We start from the raw sequence: 16,260 nt of genomic DNA, 5'->3' as shown, positions 1-16,260 counted from the left end.
TGACCCGACCCAACTTCCAGGGTGCCAACCCCAAAGCCTCACACTCTGCCAGGACCCACCGAAATCAGCATTTCACCCCTCAGATGGAAAAACAGGGATGGGAAAAACCTGCACTGGGAAGGATTCGAGACCCAGCAGCTGAGAAATAATTGTGATATTCATCTTTTGGGGAAGAAAAAACCCTAAAAGGGGGATGGAAGTGCAGGATGAGGCTGGCAGTGGAGGAAATGGGCAGCGCCAGGATCCAGGCTGTGCCCTGCAGGCATCACGAGCCTGGGGAGGGGACAAGGAGTGCCACATCCTCGGGCACCCTGTGACTCATGTGCCACTGTCCCCACAGAGCCCCCCGGGTGTTTTGTGGATCATCAGAGGGAAGAGGCTTGGCAGCAGGACAGGGAATGGCTCCTCTTGTCCCGAGGGCTCCACCCGGCCCAAAACACATGGAAAGAGCTGAGGGGAATGGGATAAAAACATAAAAACAGGGGGAAAATGGGAGGAAAGGGGAGAAAATCAGGGCTGACAAAGGACTGCAGTCAGGGGGAAGAGAGGATGTGGCTGGGAATGACAGGATAACACCAGGGATAAAACGGGGTGACAGTGGATGCCTCCAGGGCAGGAGGATGATGATGATGATGATGATGATGGAATTAATGCAGGGAAAGTGGCTGCTCCAGGTGGATCCTGGTGGCTTCCACGACTGAGGGGCAGGGAAATGCCACGCTGGGGGTCCCTGTACCCACACAGGAATCTTTGGATTCTGGAGATCTCTTCAGCCCCTTGGCTCAGCACCACAGGGAACCCCCATTCCCACAGCACACACCCCACCCCGACACTTAAATCCACTCATCCCACCAGTCCACAGAGGGCTCTCCCCCCATTTCTGGATGTGAAGGATCAGGAGGGGGGTCCAGGCTTCCCTTCTATCCCATCCAGACCCTAGGGCTCCCACCTGGCTGAGAAGACAACACTGGGATGAAGAAGGAAGGAAGCAGCAAATTCCCACTTCCATGTCCCCCCAAAAACTCCCAGCTCTTGGAGGCTCTGGCATTGCCCAGGGGCAGGAGAAGCCTTTTCAAGATGAATGTTTGACTTTGGCTAAACCTTGACACCAAAATATTCAAACCTCAGCTCCCTGGGTTTGGGCAGCTCAAGAATGGGAATCCAGACATTTCCTTGGAGCACACTCTTCCAGGGGAGCACGGATCAGGGATCAGCTCTGCCCCAAATCCCTCCAGCCTGGTTCTTCCCAATGGCCCAAGCAGAGAAGAGAACTCAGTCCCAATTCAAAACCACTTTTGGTTTCCAAATCCTTTATTTGCAAGTGAGTGGCCACTGCTTTCCATACAAAACCAACAAAATCCTGTAAAAAGAAGCTTGGAAAAGCTTCCAGGGGAAGAGAAACAGGAGATGGGGAGAGGGAGGAAAATCAACACTATAAAAACAAATGAGGGGAAGAAATGGGGAGGGAAGGGAGGAGCAGGGCATGGCCCCCAGCCCTTGGCAGGAGGGGGAATGTTGACACCAGGGGCTGTGGAAGGACGGGGAGCAGAGAGCCCCCCTCTCCTCAGGGCAGGGGTCCTCGCAGGGGCCCACGAGGGGGGACTCCAGGGGGTCTCTGAGCTGGCCGAGGGGGCAGTGGGACCCTCTGGTAGCCGTAGGGAGGGGGCCTGGGGGGTCCATTGTAGCCGTGGGGGGGCATCAGAGGGGGGGGCCCGCGGAGCCCGTGGTGCGGCAGCGGCCCGGGGTGACCTGTGGGGGACAGGGGGGTCAGAGCCAGGGGAAAGGACAGAGCCCCCCCAAAAACCCCTGGAGGAACGTGACCCACCAGCCCAAACCCACCTCCCAAAATTCCCAGCACACACCCAGGGGTGCCACATGCAGCAGGTGCCCCCCCCCAGCTTGGCAAATATTCCCCAGATTCAGGAATTGCTCCAAAAATCTCAGAGGGCACAAAACCACCCCAAAGCTGTGGATACCCCCAAGTTGGGGTGCAGGAGGAAGCCCTGTGAACATCCCAAACTTCCCTGGAGGTGCCCACCCCACACCCAGGGGTGCCACATGCAGCAGGTGCCCCCCCCCCAGCTTGGCAAACACTCCCCAGAATCAGGAATTGCTCCAAAAACCCCTGTGGGCACAAAGGACATTCAAAGCCCCCCCAAAGTTGTGGATACCCCCAAGTTGGGGTGCAGGGTCACTAGGAGGAAGCCCTGTGAACACCCCAAATCTCCCTGGAGGTGCCCACCACACCCAGGGGTGCCACATGCAGCAGGTGCCCCCCCTCAGCTTGGCAAAGATTCCCCAGATTCAGGAATTGCTCCAAAAATCTCAGAGGGCACAAAACCACCCCAAAACTGTGGATACCCCTAAGTTGGGGTGCAGGGTCACTAGGAGGAAGCCCTGTGAACATCCCAAACTTCCCTGGAGGTGCCCACCCCACCCAGGGGTGCAGGGTCACTAGGAAGAAGCCCTGTGAACACCCCAAAGTGTGGGGAGGGGTGCCAGGTCCCGCAGGTTTTGCCTCACACCCCTCCTCCTCCTCCTCCTCCTCCCCCAAAGCAGAGCCCCCCAAAACCAGACCCCAACTCACCCATTGGAGATCCAAAGTGTGGCCCCCGAGGGGGGAGCCCCATGGGGGGCGGCCCGGGGTGTGGCATTCCCGGGGGGGGCCGGGGGGGTGGCTGTCCTCCAGAGCCTGGTGGTCCCGGGTGGTGCTGCCCCATGCCAGGCGGCCCGTGGTGCACCTGCATGGGGGGCATTCCTGGGGGGAGCGCGGAGTTAGGGGTGCCAGGAGGCAAAATTCCAGCCGGGTCTGGAATTCCAGCTGGGTCTGGAATTCCAGCTGGGTCTGGAAATCATGGGTGCAGAGAGGCTTCTGCCAAAAAAGGGTTAAAGAGAAGGGAACACGGAGTTTACAGCAAGAGGAAAGGGTTTGGATACAAGTGGGTGGGAGAAGAGATGGGATAGAGAGTGTGTGCAGCCCTGGGACAGTGAGGAATCCCCATCCCTGGAGAATTTGGACAAGCTCCCAAAGCAATCCAAAGCTGGAGGTTGCCCAGCTCTGACTGGGGCAGCCAGGGTTCTCCCAAACTTCCTTTCTCCCAATTATCCCATTAAAAAAACCACCAAAGCAATGATTCTTTCCTCCCAAGCCTGGTTTTCCCTGGCCAGGTGTAATTGGCTCTGCTCAGGCCCTGCAGCATCTGTTCCTGGCATGGCCAGAGCAGGATCACACAAAGCTCCCTAATTAGGGTGGCTCTGGAGCCACGGGATCAAACAAATCCCAGAGAATCATTAAACTGCACATTTCACAACGTTTGTGCTGCTGAACACAGAGCTGAGATGCAGACACTGCAGGGCCAAAATGTGGGGAATCAGGGAAAAAACTGGTTTTATTAAATTATGAATGCTAAAATCAGTTCCTGCCTTCCTTCTCTGCATCACTGCCCTCCTCCCTTCCCGTGACCTTTCATCCCACACCTTCCCAGCTGAAGGCAAAGCCTCCTCTCCCTGCTCAGGTGCCTCCCAGACAGCCACAACCTCCTGAATCCCCCAGATCCTTCAGCAGTCACAACCCCCACACAGAGAATATTTCACTGTTTTGATAATTATCAAAAATCCAAAAAATGGATGGCACGTGGTTAACTCCTTAAACGGACCAGTCAGCTAATTAGTTCTAATTCAGAAACGAAATAATTTGTGTTCAAATTGTTTGCAATGTGTAGCAGGAATTGAAGGAAAGGGGAAAGGAGAGGGAAAAGAGAGGGAAGGGGAAAAAGAAGGGGAAAAGGAGAGGAGAGAAAAGATGGAAGGGAAGGGAAGGGAAGGGAAGGGAAGGGAAGGGAAGGGAAGGGAAGGGAAGGGAAGGGAAGGGAAGGGAAGGGAAGGGAAGGGAAGGGAAGGGAAGGGAAGGGAAGGGAAGGGAAGGGAAGGGAAGGGAAGGGAAGGGAAGGGAAGGGAAGGGAAAAGGGAAGGGAAGGGAAGGGAAGGGAAGGGAAGGGAAGGGAAGGGAAGGGAAGGGAAGGGAAAAGGGAAGGGAAGGGAAGGGAAGGGAAAAGGGAAGGGAAGGGAAAAGGGAAGGGAAGGGAAAAGGGAAAAGGGAAAAGGGAAAAGGGAAAAGGGAAGGAGAAAGGGAAGGGAAGGGAAGGGAAGGGAAGGGAAGGGAAGGGAAGGGAAGGGAAGGGAAGGGAAGGGAAGGGAAGGGAAGGGAAGGGAAGGGAAGGGAAGGGAAGGGAAGGGAAGGGAAGGGAAGGGAAGGGAAGGGAAGGGAAGGGAAGGGAAGGAGAAAAGGAAAGGAGAAAAGGAAAGGAGAAAAGGAAAGGAGAAAAGGAAAGGATAAAAGGAAAGAGAAAAGGAAGGAGAAAAGGAAGGAGAAAAGGAAGGAGAAAAGGAGAGAGGAAAGATAAGGAAAAAGGGAAGAGGAAGAAAGGGAAAAGGAAGGAAAAAGGGAAGGGAGAGGAGAGGAGAGGAGAGGAGAGGAGAGGAGAGGAGAGGAGAGGAGAGGAGAGGAGAGGAGAGGAGAGGAGAGGAGAGGAGAGGAGAGGAGAGGAGAGGAGAGGAGAGGAGAGGAGAGGAGAGGAGAGGAGAGGAGAGGAGAGGAGAGGAGAGGAGAGGAGAGGAGAGGAGAGGAGAGGAGAGGAAAAACCAAAGCAAAGAGAGGAAAGGCAAGACAAGCAGAGGGGGACCCCGCCCCTGGCAGCCGTACCTGGGTGGTGCATCCCCCCCGGCGGGAAGGGGTGCGGGTGGGGGGGGTGTCCCCCGGCGGGGGCGGCTCCCGAGGGGGGCCCGGGGGCCCCGGCGCCCGGGGGCATGGGCGGGGGCGGCATGGCCGGGGGCATCCCCGGGGGCAGCGCTCCGGGCGGCGGCACCGGCGGCGGGAAGGAGCCCGGGGGAGGCAGGCCTGCAACACAAAATCCCACACCGTGTAACTCCCTTACAGCAGGTACTGTGGTTAAATTATCACCAAAAACACAATGTTAGTGTGTGGTGGGTGTGAATCCATGTGTGTGCTCTGCAGAGGGAGATAAAAATCCATGAATTCCTCACTTTATCCACACATAAAACAAACTGGATAACGGCCACAGCAGCCTTGGTTATAGGATCCATGGTGGAGGTGTAGCCATGACCACATGCCACCCAAACCAGGGCAAGCTGGACCACACGGGGTCCCTTAACGAGGTTTCTATAGCAGCACACAAAAATTAATTACTCAAGAATTGTTATTCAATTTTTTTTTTCTATGCCGCACGTTGGGCGCCAAAATCTGTCTTGGTTTGGAAAGACAGGTGTGTGCTAAGCAAGGCAGGAGCCTCTCCTGAAATGGAAAATAAATAAAATTAATAAGTAAAAATTAAAATAAATAAAGTAAATCCTCTTCCTCCGAACTGCTATAAATTTTAAAGAAGGAGGGCCAGTGTGGCAGCAGCTCTCTGGCCCCACAAAGAGATTTCCCAGGATTTTCCTGGGGAAGGCTGTGAGGAAGCTCAGAGAAAAGAATATAAACAATTCTTAATTAAACTAATAAATGTTAAAATAATATTTTAATATATAGCATGCATATTTCTATATATGCTATATATATATTAAAATAGCATTATATTAATATAGCATTATATTTTATAGATATGCTAATATATATTAAAATAGCATTATATAAAAATAGCATTATATTTTATATATATGCTATATATATTAAAATAGCATTATATAAAAATAGCATTATATATATATGCTAATATATATTAAAATAGCATTATATAAAAATAGCATTATATTTTAATATATGCTAATATATATTAAAACAGCATTATATAAAAATAGCATTATATTTTATATATATGCTATATATATTAAAATAGCATTATATTAATAGAGCATTATATTTTAATATATGCTAATATATATTAAAATAGCATTCTATTATATAGCATTTTATATATATGCTAATATATATTAAAATAGCCTTATATTAATAGAGCACTATATTTTATATATATGCCAATATATATTAAAATAGCATTATATTAATACAGCGTTATATTTTAATATAATTATAAACTAATAAATCAGCCTTCTGAGAACACAACCAGAAGCATTACTTTTGCCTTCACTGACACACCCCTGAAAACACAACAGGAATTTCACGACCAGGGCAGCGCCAGCACCTCCCACCCTGCCCTGCCACCCACCTGGCGGGGTGACGCCGGGCCCCAGCGCGGTGACCACGGGCGCGGGCACGGACGGCGGCGGCGGCGCGTCGGCGAACAGCTGGTGGGGCCGGTCCGCCTGGGACAGGGGGTTCTGCGCCGCCAGCAGCCGCTCGGCCGCCGAGCCGTGCCGCTCGCCCTTGGAGTCCTTCTTGAAGGCGTAGGACACGGTGATGGGCCGGTTGCACAGGTACTGCCCGTTCATGGCCTCGATGGCCGCGTCCGAGGCGTCGAAGCTGGCGAAGTTGATGAAGGCGTAGCCCTTGGAGTTGCCCGTGTCGGGGTCCCTCATGATCTTGGGGGTCTGCAGGATGACCCCGAAGGCGCTGAAGGTGTCGTAGAGGAGCTTCTCGTCGATCTCGGGGTCCAGGTTGCCGATGAAGATGTTGGCGCCCACGTCCAGGTTCTTGTTGTGGGCCGAGGCCTTGTTGACCCGGATGGGTTTGCCGTAGAGCTTGATCATGTTCATGATCTTGATGGCGTAGTCGGCGTCCTCCTCGCTCAGGAACTCCACGAAGCCGTACCCTGGGGGACCCCACAGGGGCTCAGCACGGCTCAGAGGGGTTTCACAGGGCACCCCACGAGGATTTCGGGACAGAAATCCAGAAGATTTCCCCCGGACCCCAAAAGAATTTCAGGACAGAATCCCCCCACCTGATTTAAAACCCCAGCTCATTGAAAACCCCATTTAATAATTGACTGAAACCCTCTTGGATTTATTTTAATGCCACCTAATACTTGATTCAATCCCCACTTCATTTAAACCATACATGTAGGAATGTGCTCCCCCCGTTGATGGAGTGGCTAAATTATTCTTTGTCTGGTAAAAAAGGAGAAAAAAGGCCAGAAGTTTCTCTCCTCAATTTGGTAAAAGACACCTCATAAGACTTTTAAGATTTCACCTCAGACTTAGGGCTGCTAATTAGACAGAGGCCAAAAAGTCCTGCCTAATTAATTCACTAAAAAAGAGAAGAGAACAAAATAAATAACTGCTTTTGTGGAGTGTTTAGCAAAAGCAAGAATCTCTTACCTTTAGCTCAGGTTTTTCCTCTGTAAGAGCTTTGCTATTTTACCTTTTATTAAACCTTTTCCAACTCTACCTCAAAAACCACCCTGTTAATTTTATTTAGATCTATCTCAGGCGTGACAAGCTCTCTGAGAGCTCCTAAAACCTGACTCCAAGAGAAGCCCACCACTCCCGAGGGACAGAGGATGGTCCCCCCACACCCCAGCCCTGCCCTGGGTGGCATTTTGGGGTCCCTCACCCTGGTGCTGGCCCGTCACCCGGTCCTTGGGCATGTGCGTGTTGACCACGGGCCCGGCCTGCAGGAAGAGCTCCCAGAGCAGCGGCTCGCTGACCTTCTCGTCCAGGCCGCCCACGTACACCGTGGCATCTGCGAGGAACCGAGCTCAGCGCGGGACCCCCACCAGCCCAACCTCCCCTCCGCTCAGCCTTTAATCCACGAAACCCCCAGCCCCTCTTTCTCCGTGGGGAAAAACCACAGCCCACCACGAGCGCGGAGCTCCGCCGGCGCCTCCCTCCGCGTCCCCCGGAGGCCGGAATCCCCTCAGGCGCCTCGCAGGACACACCAAGCACCCCTCATTATTCCCCTCAGAATGCACCCACAGCACCCCCGCGGTCCCCGCGCACCCAAGGCCTCCCCAGCACCCCCGCGGGGTCCCCCTGAGCGCCCACAGCGCTCCCCCGGTGCCGCCGGTGCCCCCCGGGCCCGTCCCGCCGCTCCCACCCTGGTTCCTCTCCGAGATCGGCCCCGCCGCCATCTTCTCCCGCTCCCCGCGCGCGGCGCCGCGCGCACGCACGCCGCGCGCCTGACGTCAGCGCGCAAGCCCGGCGTCAGCGGGACGGGGCGGGAGCGGCGCCGTGAGGGGGAAGGCGCGGCCGCCATCTTGGGTGTGGGCAGGTGTGGCGCTGCCCTTCCCTCTGTCGCGACATGGCCCTTCTCTCGCGACATGGCACTCCTGTCGTGATATGGCACTTCTGTCGCGACACGGCCCTGGCGGCCAGGAGGGCCCTCAGTGCCCGAGGTGCCAAGTCTGGGCCCCCGCAGCGTCCCCATCCCCATTCCAGTCCCCGTCCCTCAGCTCCTGGAGCCTCATGGAGGCAGAACAAATTTAATGGAAAAAGCGAGACCCCATCCAGCACCGGGGACAGCTCGGGAGCCGGCGCTGCCAAGCGCCCAGAGGTGGCCGGGGGGCTGCTCGGAGTGCCCAGGCCCGAGGGGTCCGGGTGGGCTGCAGGGTCCTCGGGGGCTCAGTGGGGTCTGCGCAGGTTCCAGGCACCCAGCCGGTCCTGCAGCAGCTGCAGCTCCTCAGCCAGCCCGGCCAGGGACGGGGCCAAGCGCCCACGCTGCGGGGAGAGCATGTCCAGCACAGCGTGGGGACACGGGATCCATCCATCATCCATCCATCATCCATCCATCATCCATCCATCAGCCATCCATCATCCATCCATCAGCCATCCATCCATCCATCATCCATCCATCCATCCATCCATCCATCATCCATCCATCCATCCATCATCCATCCATCATCCATCCATCAGCCATCCATCATCCATCCATCCATCCATCCATCCATCCATCCATCCATCCATCATCCATCCATCATCCATCCATCATCCATCATCCATCATCCATCCATCATCCATCCATCCATCATCCATCCATCCATCCATCATCCATCCATCATCCATCCATCATCCATCCATCATCCATGAATCCATCCATCCATCCATCATCCATCCATCATCCATCATCCATCCATCCATCCATCCATCCATCATCCATCCATCCATCATCCATCCATCATCCATCATCCATCCATCCATCCATCATCCATCCATCATCCATCCATCATCCATCATCCATCATCCATCCATCCATCCATCCATCCATCCATCCATCCATCATCCATCCATCCATCATCCATCCATCCATCCATCATCCATCCATCCATCCATCCGTCCATCCATCCATCATCCATCCATCCATCATCCATCCATCATCCATCATCCATCCATCCATCCATCATCCATCCATCATCCATCCATCATCCATCATCCATCATCCATCCATCCATCCATCCATCATCCATCCATCCATCCATCATCCATCCATCATCCATCCATCATCCATCCATCATCCATGCATCCATCCATCCATCCATCATCCATCCATCATCCATCCATCCATCCATCATCCATCCATCCATCATCCATCCATCCATCCATCATCCATCCATCATCCATCCATCCATCCATCATCCATCCATCCATCATCCATCCATCCATCCATCATCCATCCATCATCCATCCATCCATCCATCCATCATCCATCCATCCATCCATCCATCCATCCATCCATCATCCATCCATCCATCATCCATCCATCCATCCATCCATCCATCCATCATCCATCATCCATCCATCATCCATCCATCCATCCATCCATCATCCATCCATCCATCATCCATCCATCCATCCATCATCCATCCATCATCCATCCATCATCCATCCATCCATCCATCATCCATCATCCATCATCCATCCATCATCCATCCATCATCCATCCATCATCCATCCATCATCCATCATCCATCCATCCATCCATCCATCCATCCATCATCCATCCATCATCCATCCATCATCCATCCATCCATCATCCATCCATCCATCCATCATCCATCCATCATCCATCCATCATCCATCCATCATCCATCCATCATCCATGCATCCATCCATCCATCCATCATCCATCCATCATCCATCCATCCATCCATCATCCATCCATCCATCATCCATCCATCCATCCATCATCCATCCATCATCCATCCATCCATCCATCCATCATCCATCCATCCATCATCCATCCATCCATCCATCATCCATCCATCCATCATCCATCCATCATCCATCCATCATCCATCATCCATCCATCCATCCATCCATCCATCCATCATCCATCCATCATCCATCCATCATCCATCATCCATCCATCATCCATCCATCCATCCATCCATCATCCATCCATCCATCCATCCATCATCCATCCATCATCCATCCATCATCCATCCATCATCCATCCATCCATCATCCATCCATCCATCATCCATCCATCATCCATCATCCATCCATCCATCATCCATCCATCATCCATCCATCATCCATCATCCATCATCCATCCATCATCCATCCATCCATCCATCCATCCATCCATCCATCCATCCATCATCCATCCATCATCCATCCATCCATCATCCATCCATCCATCCATCCATCCATCCATCCATCCATCCATCATCCATCCATCATCCATCCATCCATCATCCATCCATCATCCATCCATCCATCCATCCATCCATCATCCATCCATCCATCATCCATCCATCCATCCATCCATCCATCCATCCATCCATCCATCCATCATCCATCCATCCATCCATCCATCCATCCATCCATCATCCATCCATCATCCATCCATCCATCCTCCATCCATCCATCATCCATCCATCCCCCAAACCGAGCCCCCCCAGACCCAGACCCCATCCCCAGCCCCCCCGTGCCTCAGTTTCCCCGTACCTGTTCCTGGGGCAGCCCCCTGAGGTAGCAGCGGTGCCAGAGGCGGATGCAGGGCCCGGCCGTGCAGGGCAGCAGCAGCCCCGGGGGGGGCTGGCGTGTCCCCAGGAGCCCCCCCTGTGTCCCCTGGCTGTCTGAGGGGGACACCCGGGGCGGGGGGCGGCTCCTCCAGGGCAGGGGGTGGGGGCACAAGGAGCCCTTGGCCAGCGTCAGCACCAGCCTGGGCCCCCCCCACAGGCAGGGGGCTGCGGGCTGGCAAAGGGGGAACAGCCATTAGGAAAAATTTTTTTAAAAATGGAGGAAAAATTTTTTAAAAAAAGAGAAAAAAATCCCCTTTTAGGATTTTCCATCAAAGGGAAAACAGGGGGAGGAAAAGCGAGGTGAAAAAATAAGATTTTAGGAATAAAAGGGGCTGAAAAAAAGAGGAAATGGGGGGAAATGAGGGATTGAGGGGAGGGTGCAGCCCCCCAGGGTGCTCACCGTGGCCGGGCTCAGGGTCCCAGCAGGGCCCGGGGGTCCCGGGGGTCCCGCGGGGTTCCGGAACTGCTCCCGCTGCTGCCGGGTGAAGCGGCGGCCCCAGGCCCAGACCGGGGGGAAGCCGCAGGGGCGGGGGTCCCCCCTGTGCCCCCCAGGCTCCTGCCAGCCCCCCACGGGCCGGTAGGTCTGGCTGGGCAGCCGGGGCTGCAGGGAAAGGGGTGGGAAATCAGTGCCCTGTTAGGGATGGGGAAACTGAGGCACGGAGGGGGAAACAAGGGGTAGAATCGGGGGGTGCCCATGCCCAGTTTGGAGGAACTGAGAGTGAGGAGAAAAGCGGTGAAGCGGGAGGGTCTGGGGGTGCTGCCCTGGCCCTCACCAGGCTGCTGCGGCCCCGCTGGCGCTGGCAGCTGAAGCGGAACGTGCTGAAGTAGGGGCTGAAGCTGCTGTCGTGGAGCGCCAGCAGGAAATTCTCGGTGAAGCCGAAATGCGCCGGGAATTGCCACAGGAGCTGCCACGTGCAGTCCAGGAACAGCAGGAACACGGGGGCCTGGGGGGGATGAGGGGTGGGGGGGTCTCACCTCCTCCCGGGGGGCAGGAATGGGGGTCTCACCTCCTCCTGGGGGGCAGGATCACTCCCGGGGGACAGGAATGGGGGTCTCACCTCCTCCCAGGCAGGGTCACCCCCGTGGGGCAGGAATGGGGGTCTCACCTCCTCCCAGGCAGGGTCACCCCCGTGGGGCAGGAATGGGGGTCTCACCTCCTCCCGGGGGGCAGGGTCACCCCCATGGGGGTCTCACCTCCTCCCGGGGGGCAGGAACGGGGGTCTCACCTCCTCCCGGGGGCTGTCCTGGCCCAGCAGCCCCAGCCGGCGGGGGAAGGGGTGCCCGGCTGCCACCCACTCCCTCTGCACCAGGCTCTGGAAGCCGGGCAGGGAGCGGGCGTGGGGGTCCCCCAGGAGCTGCACCAGAGAGGCCAGGAGGCAGTTCAGGTCCCGGTCCGAGGGTTCTGGGGGGGGCACGGTGGTGAGGAGGGGTCTCCTTTGCAGCCCCCTCCCCTCCTCTTGCAGCCCCCAGGCCGGTGCCCCCACCTTGCAGCACCACGGAGCAGCGCTTCCCTGCCAGCAGCGACGCCACCTCCGCTGCTCTTCTCAGGCACGAGCTGGGGGGGGAAACAGGGGGTTCAGGGCACCCCAAAATGTCACACGGGTGGCTCATGCACCCACCACAATGCCCCCGTCGCCCCACGGTGCCAGGTGGGCTGGGGGGCACATTCCATCCATGGATTTAGGGTGATTTTTCCCCAAAATATCTCCCTACACCCTTAAGTCCCCCTTGTCCTCTGTCACCAGACGTGGTGGCTCATGTACCCACCACAATGCCCCCATCACCTCATAGTACGCACCATGGAATGTGGGTGAATCCACCCATGGATTTAGGGTGATTTTTCCCCAAAACACCTCCCTAAACCCCAAAGCCCCCCTTGTCCCCTGCTCACCGCACGTGGTCCAGCCACCGTGTCCCCTCCAGGGCCGAGAGCCACTTCTCCTCTGCCACTGCACCTGCATCCCACGGGATGAGGATTCAGAGGGGGGGGAGCCCAGCCCCCCTGGGGGGGTTTGGGGGTCCCCAGGGTCCCCCTGGTGTCACTCACCTGGCAGGCAGAGCGCCCGCAGCCTCAGGTGGGCGAGCTGGATGTCGGCCAGCGTGGGCAGCTCAGCCGTGTCGGCCAACACACATGGCCCACGGCCCCCCAGCAGCAGCTCCTCCAGGCACCTGGGGGGCACAGGGAGCCCCAGGTGGGCCAGGTTGGGGGTACACCCTCAGCCCCCCACCCCAGACCCCCTGGCACCCACCTCACGTCCTCGCCGCCTGGCTCTGAGGCCGGGTGAAAGCTGGCGGCTCTCAGCAGGTCCCCCCCGCCCGGGTGGTGCCAGCACAGGCGCTGCAAGAAAAACGGGGTGACGCCCCCAAATCCCCCCCCCCCACAGTGCCCCCCACCCTGCCAGGGCCTGCCCAGGCACTCACAGGCACCCGGCGCTCCTGGAAGTGGGCAAAGGTCCGCTTGAGGTCGTGGTCCAGAAGCCCGCTGGGCACCCAGAGGTACTGGGGGAGGCTGTGGGAAGGTGGGACACAGGGTGGGGTCCCCCCAGATCTCAGGTGGGCTCAGACAGAGCCGGGGGACCCCCGGGGCTGTACCTGGGGGCCATGTCGAAGCGCTCATTGACGGCGCTCACCCTCCAGCCCGCGGCGCCGAGACGCTGCAGCTCCTGCTCCCAGTCCCGCAGGCTCTCGAAGAGCAGCGTGGTGGACGAGCCTTCCTCATCCTCCTCCTCCTCCTCCTCTGGCGGGGCTTCACCAGGGCTGGCCCAGCCGTCAGCAGCATCCCCCAGCCACGCAGCCTCCTCCCGCGCCTGTGCGATGGCGTTGGCCACCTGCGAGGGCAGCCGGGGGTGGGCTGTGCGGTGGGAGCCCCCCGGGCTTCCTCCGGACCGCGGGGTACCCCGGGGTACCCCGGTACCTCTGCACCTCCCCGGCGTACCCGGAACGCCTGCGGAGCCAGCCCGTTCTCGGGGAAGTAGAAGTGGAGCAGGCGGAAATCCCGGCAGAAGACGGCGAGCTCCTCGGGGATGAACTTGAGCGTGGAGGCGGCCGTCAGCACCTTGGGCTTGGAGAAGCTGCTGGCTGGGGTCGGGGGGGTGAGGCTGTGAGAGCAGCGGAGACCCCAGAGCTGCCCAGCCCACCCCTCGTGTCCCCAGGTGTCCCCAGTACCTGCCACCAGTTTGTGGATGCAGGGCAGGGCCACCTCGTCCTCAGAGCGGAGGGAGCCGCGAGCCTGTGGGAGGGAGGGGAGGGCTGGGAACTGTCCCGGAGTGTCCCCCCAGTCCCAGGGAGGGTGGTGGGGGTGGGTCTGCACCTATGTCCCTTGTGCCTTGTCCCCAACCGTGTCCTGCAGTGAGGAGTTCCCAGGGTGAGCGCGGTGGGTTTTGCAGTCAAGGAGCCGGGATGGGCTGGGATGGGAGGCGGGGGCGCGGTGGGGTGGGGTCGGGATGGGGCCGGGATGCGCTGGGATGGGGCCGGGATGCGCTGGGATGGGGCCGGGATGTGTTGGGATGGGGCCGGGATGCGCTGGGATGGGGCCGGGATGTGTTGGGATGGGGCCGGGATGCGCTGGGATGGGGCCGGGATGTGTTGGGATGGGGCCGGGATGCGCTGGGATGGGGCCGGGATGTGTTAGGATGGGGCCGGGATGCGCTGGGATGGGGCCGGGATGTGTTAGGATGGGGTCGGGATGCGCTGGGATGGGGTCGCGCCGGGGCAGGGCCCCCCACCCCGGGCAGGCGGCGCGGGGCCCGCGGTCCCGCTGTCCCCGGTGTTCCCGGTGTTCCCGGGGTTCCCGGTGTCCCCGGGGTCCCCGCGCACCTGGCCGGGCAGGAAGGCGAGGCGGCGGTTGGTGCAGAGCAGCGTCCCCGGCACGGAGCCGCCGCCGTTCCCGCAGCGCTGCCGGGCGCCCGCCGCCTCCTCGAGCACCCGCTCCCCTGCGGGGACCGACACTGGGTCCGGGGCTCCGAGCGCCCCGAGCCTCCCCAAAACCCCGGCCCCGGCCCTACCTGGGAGCCCGGGGAAGGTCGGGCGGCGGCCGCCCGGGGCCCCGCTCATGGCGCAGGGACTTTGGCCGGGCGGGCCCGGAGCGCCGGGGCCGGAGCGGCCCGGGAAGGAGCCCCGAGCGCCCGGCCCGGCTCCGGCATCCCGCCCTCCGCTCCGGCATCCCGCCCTCCCCTGGCACCGCTGCCCCGGCATCCCGCCCCTCGGGGCCCGGGATCCCGCTCATGGCGACCCCTCGGACCCCGGCATCCCGCCCCCCGCCGTCGGGGGGAAAGAGGGGGAGCCGGGGCCGGGAGCTCCGCGGGCTCCCCGGGCACCCCAGAAGTTCAGCGTTGGGGTGGGGGCACAGACCCGGGCGGTTCTGGGGTCCGGGCACAGACCCGGGCGGTTCTGGGGTCCCGCAAGCGCTGCCCCGTGCAGGGGAACCCCCAAACCCCGTCAGCAGCAGGGGCCCCTCCCGGGCACACGGCAGGAGGAGCCGCTCGGTGACTCACGGCAGAAGCACGGAGCCTTCCCCTCCCAGCCCTGCACCGGCTCCCGATCCGAGCCGAGCCCCCACCCCGCACCGGGCAGCCGGTGGATGTGGCCCCGGGGCTGCCCGTGCCACCCCAGTGCCACGAAACCTCCGGGCACCCCAAAGCCCGGGGCAGCAGGGCCAGCTCGTGGCAGGATAAACCCCGACACCACCCAGGCACACGGAAAACTCAAAGGAACTCCAGTTCCAGCTCGGATTCCTGGTGTATTTCCCCCAGATTTTTGGGGGGGAATTGCTTTGGAGCTGCAGCTTGTTAACCCAGTTTTCCCCCTGCAGCAGGATCACCTGGCAGAGGTTCCCGTGGGTTGGAAAAGCTTTTGGCTCTGGCACCTGGCAGATGAGAGGAATTTCCTGGAGGCTTTGAGCCCGGAGCTGCCGGGGTCAGTCGGGGCCATGGCAGGAGGAAAGATCCGGGAGGAAAATCATCCAGCACGGAGATGGAGCTGGGCATGGAGTGTCCCCCCACAATGCCAGGAAATAGGAAAAACAGGGAGCTGGGAGAGAAAATCCCAATGCCAGAAATCCCATGGGAAACTGCTCCCAGGTTCCACCTTCCATAATCCATCTCCAACCACCCCCAAAGCTCTTTTTCCTCTTTCATTTAAAGCTTCAGCATTCACATGGCTCGTGCTGGGGTTTATCCCTAATTTTGTCCTTTGGTAGCAAAGGGAGCCTTGGGATGCAGCTGGGGAAAAGATCAGCAAGAAACAGGGAGGGAAGGGTGTTTGAATGATTTAAATGAAAGCCAAGAGTTAGTACCAAAGTGGAATCACACAATATAAATTATAACCCCAAAAAGAAAGAATAAATGGCAACCCCAAAATCCCAATAATTGGATGGAGAAGGGGA

General features: G+C 58.1%; 2 protein-coding genes across 4 annotated transcripts; both read right to left on the bottom strand.

Annotated features, from left to right (window-relative positions):
- Nucleotides 1-1,293: 1,293 nt before the first annotated feature.
- SF3B4 (splicing factor 3b subunit 4) lies at nt 1,294-8,054 on the bottom strand. Its single transcript, XM_064401316.1, has 6 exons — nt 7,952-8,054; nt 7,469-7,597; nt 6,186-6,728; nt 4,703-4,897; nt 2,588-2,758; nt 1,294-1,749 (listed from the first exon to the last, which is right to left on the bottom strand). The coding sequence occupies exons 1-6, from the start codon at nt 7,983-7,985 to the stop codon at nt 1,565-1,567; spliced, it is 1,257 nt and encodes a 418-aa protein (XP_064257386.1). The 5' UTR covers nt 7,986-8,054; the 3' UTR covers nt 1,294-1,564.
- A 266-nt stretch (nt 8,055-8,320) lies between these two features.
- Nucleotides 8,321-16,157, bottom strand: MTMR11 (myotubularin related protein 11). 3 transcript variants are annotated; one of them, XM_064401307.1, is made up of 15 exons: nt 15,697-16,157; nt 14,694-14,809; nt 14,043-14,106; nt 13,813-13,955; nt 13,470-13,705; nt 13,299-13,386; nt 13,127-13,215; nt 12,925-13,046; nt 12,769-12,832; nt 12,362-12,432; nt 12,104-12,279; nt 11,651-11,821; nt 11,278-11,478; nt 10,801-11,049; nt 8,321-8,571 (listed from the first exon to the last, which is right to left on the bottom strand). In XM_064401307.1, the coding sequence occupies exons 1-15, from the start codon at nt 16,010-16,012 to the stop codon at nt 8,476-8,478; spliced, it is 2,202 nt and encodes a 733-aa protein (XP_064257377.1). In that variant the 5' UTR covers nt 16,013-16,157; the 3' UTR covers nt 8,321-8,475. The 3 variants fall into 3 exon arrangements, with proteins under 3 accessions (XP_064257377.1, XP_064257379.1, XP_064257378.1); XM_064401309.1 differs by lacking the exon at nt 15,697-16,157 and adding an exon at nt 14,882-15,257; XM_064401308.1 differs by lacking the exon at nt 15,697-16,157 and having other exon boundaries at nt 14,694-15,331.
- Nucleotides 16,158-16,260: the final 103 nt, after the last annotated feature.

The sequence above is a fragment of the Passer domesticus genome, chromosome 32 (genome assembly GCF_036417665.1).
Source record: "Passer domesticus isolate bPasDom1 chromosome 32, bPasDom1.hap1, whole genome shotgun sequence".
Taxonomy (NCBI): domain Eukaryota; kingdom Metazoa; phylum Chordata; class Aves; order Passeriformes; family Passeridae; genus Passer; species Passer domesticus.
Note: the sequence above shows the minus strand (reverse complement) of the source record. Positions and strands in the feature narration are given on the sequence as shown.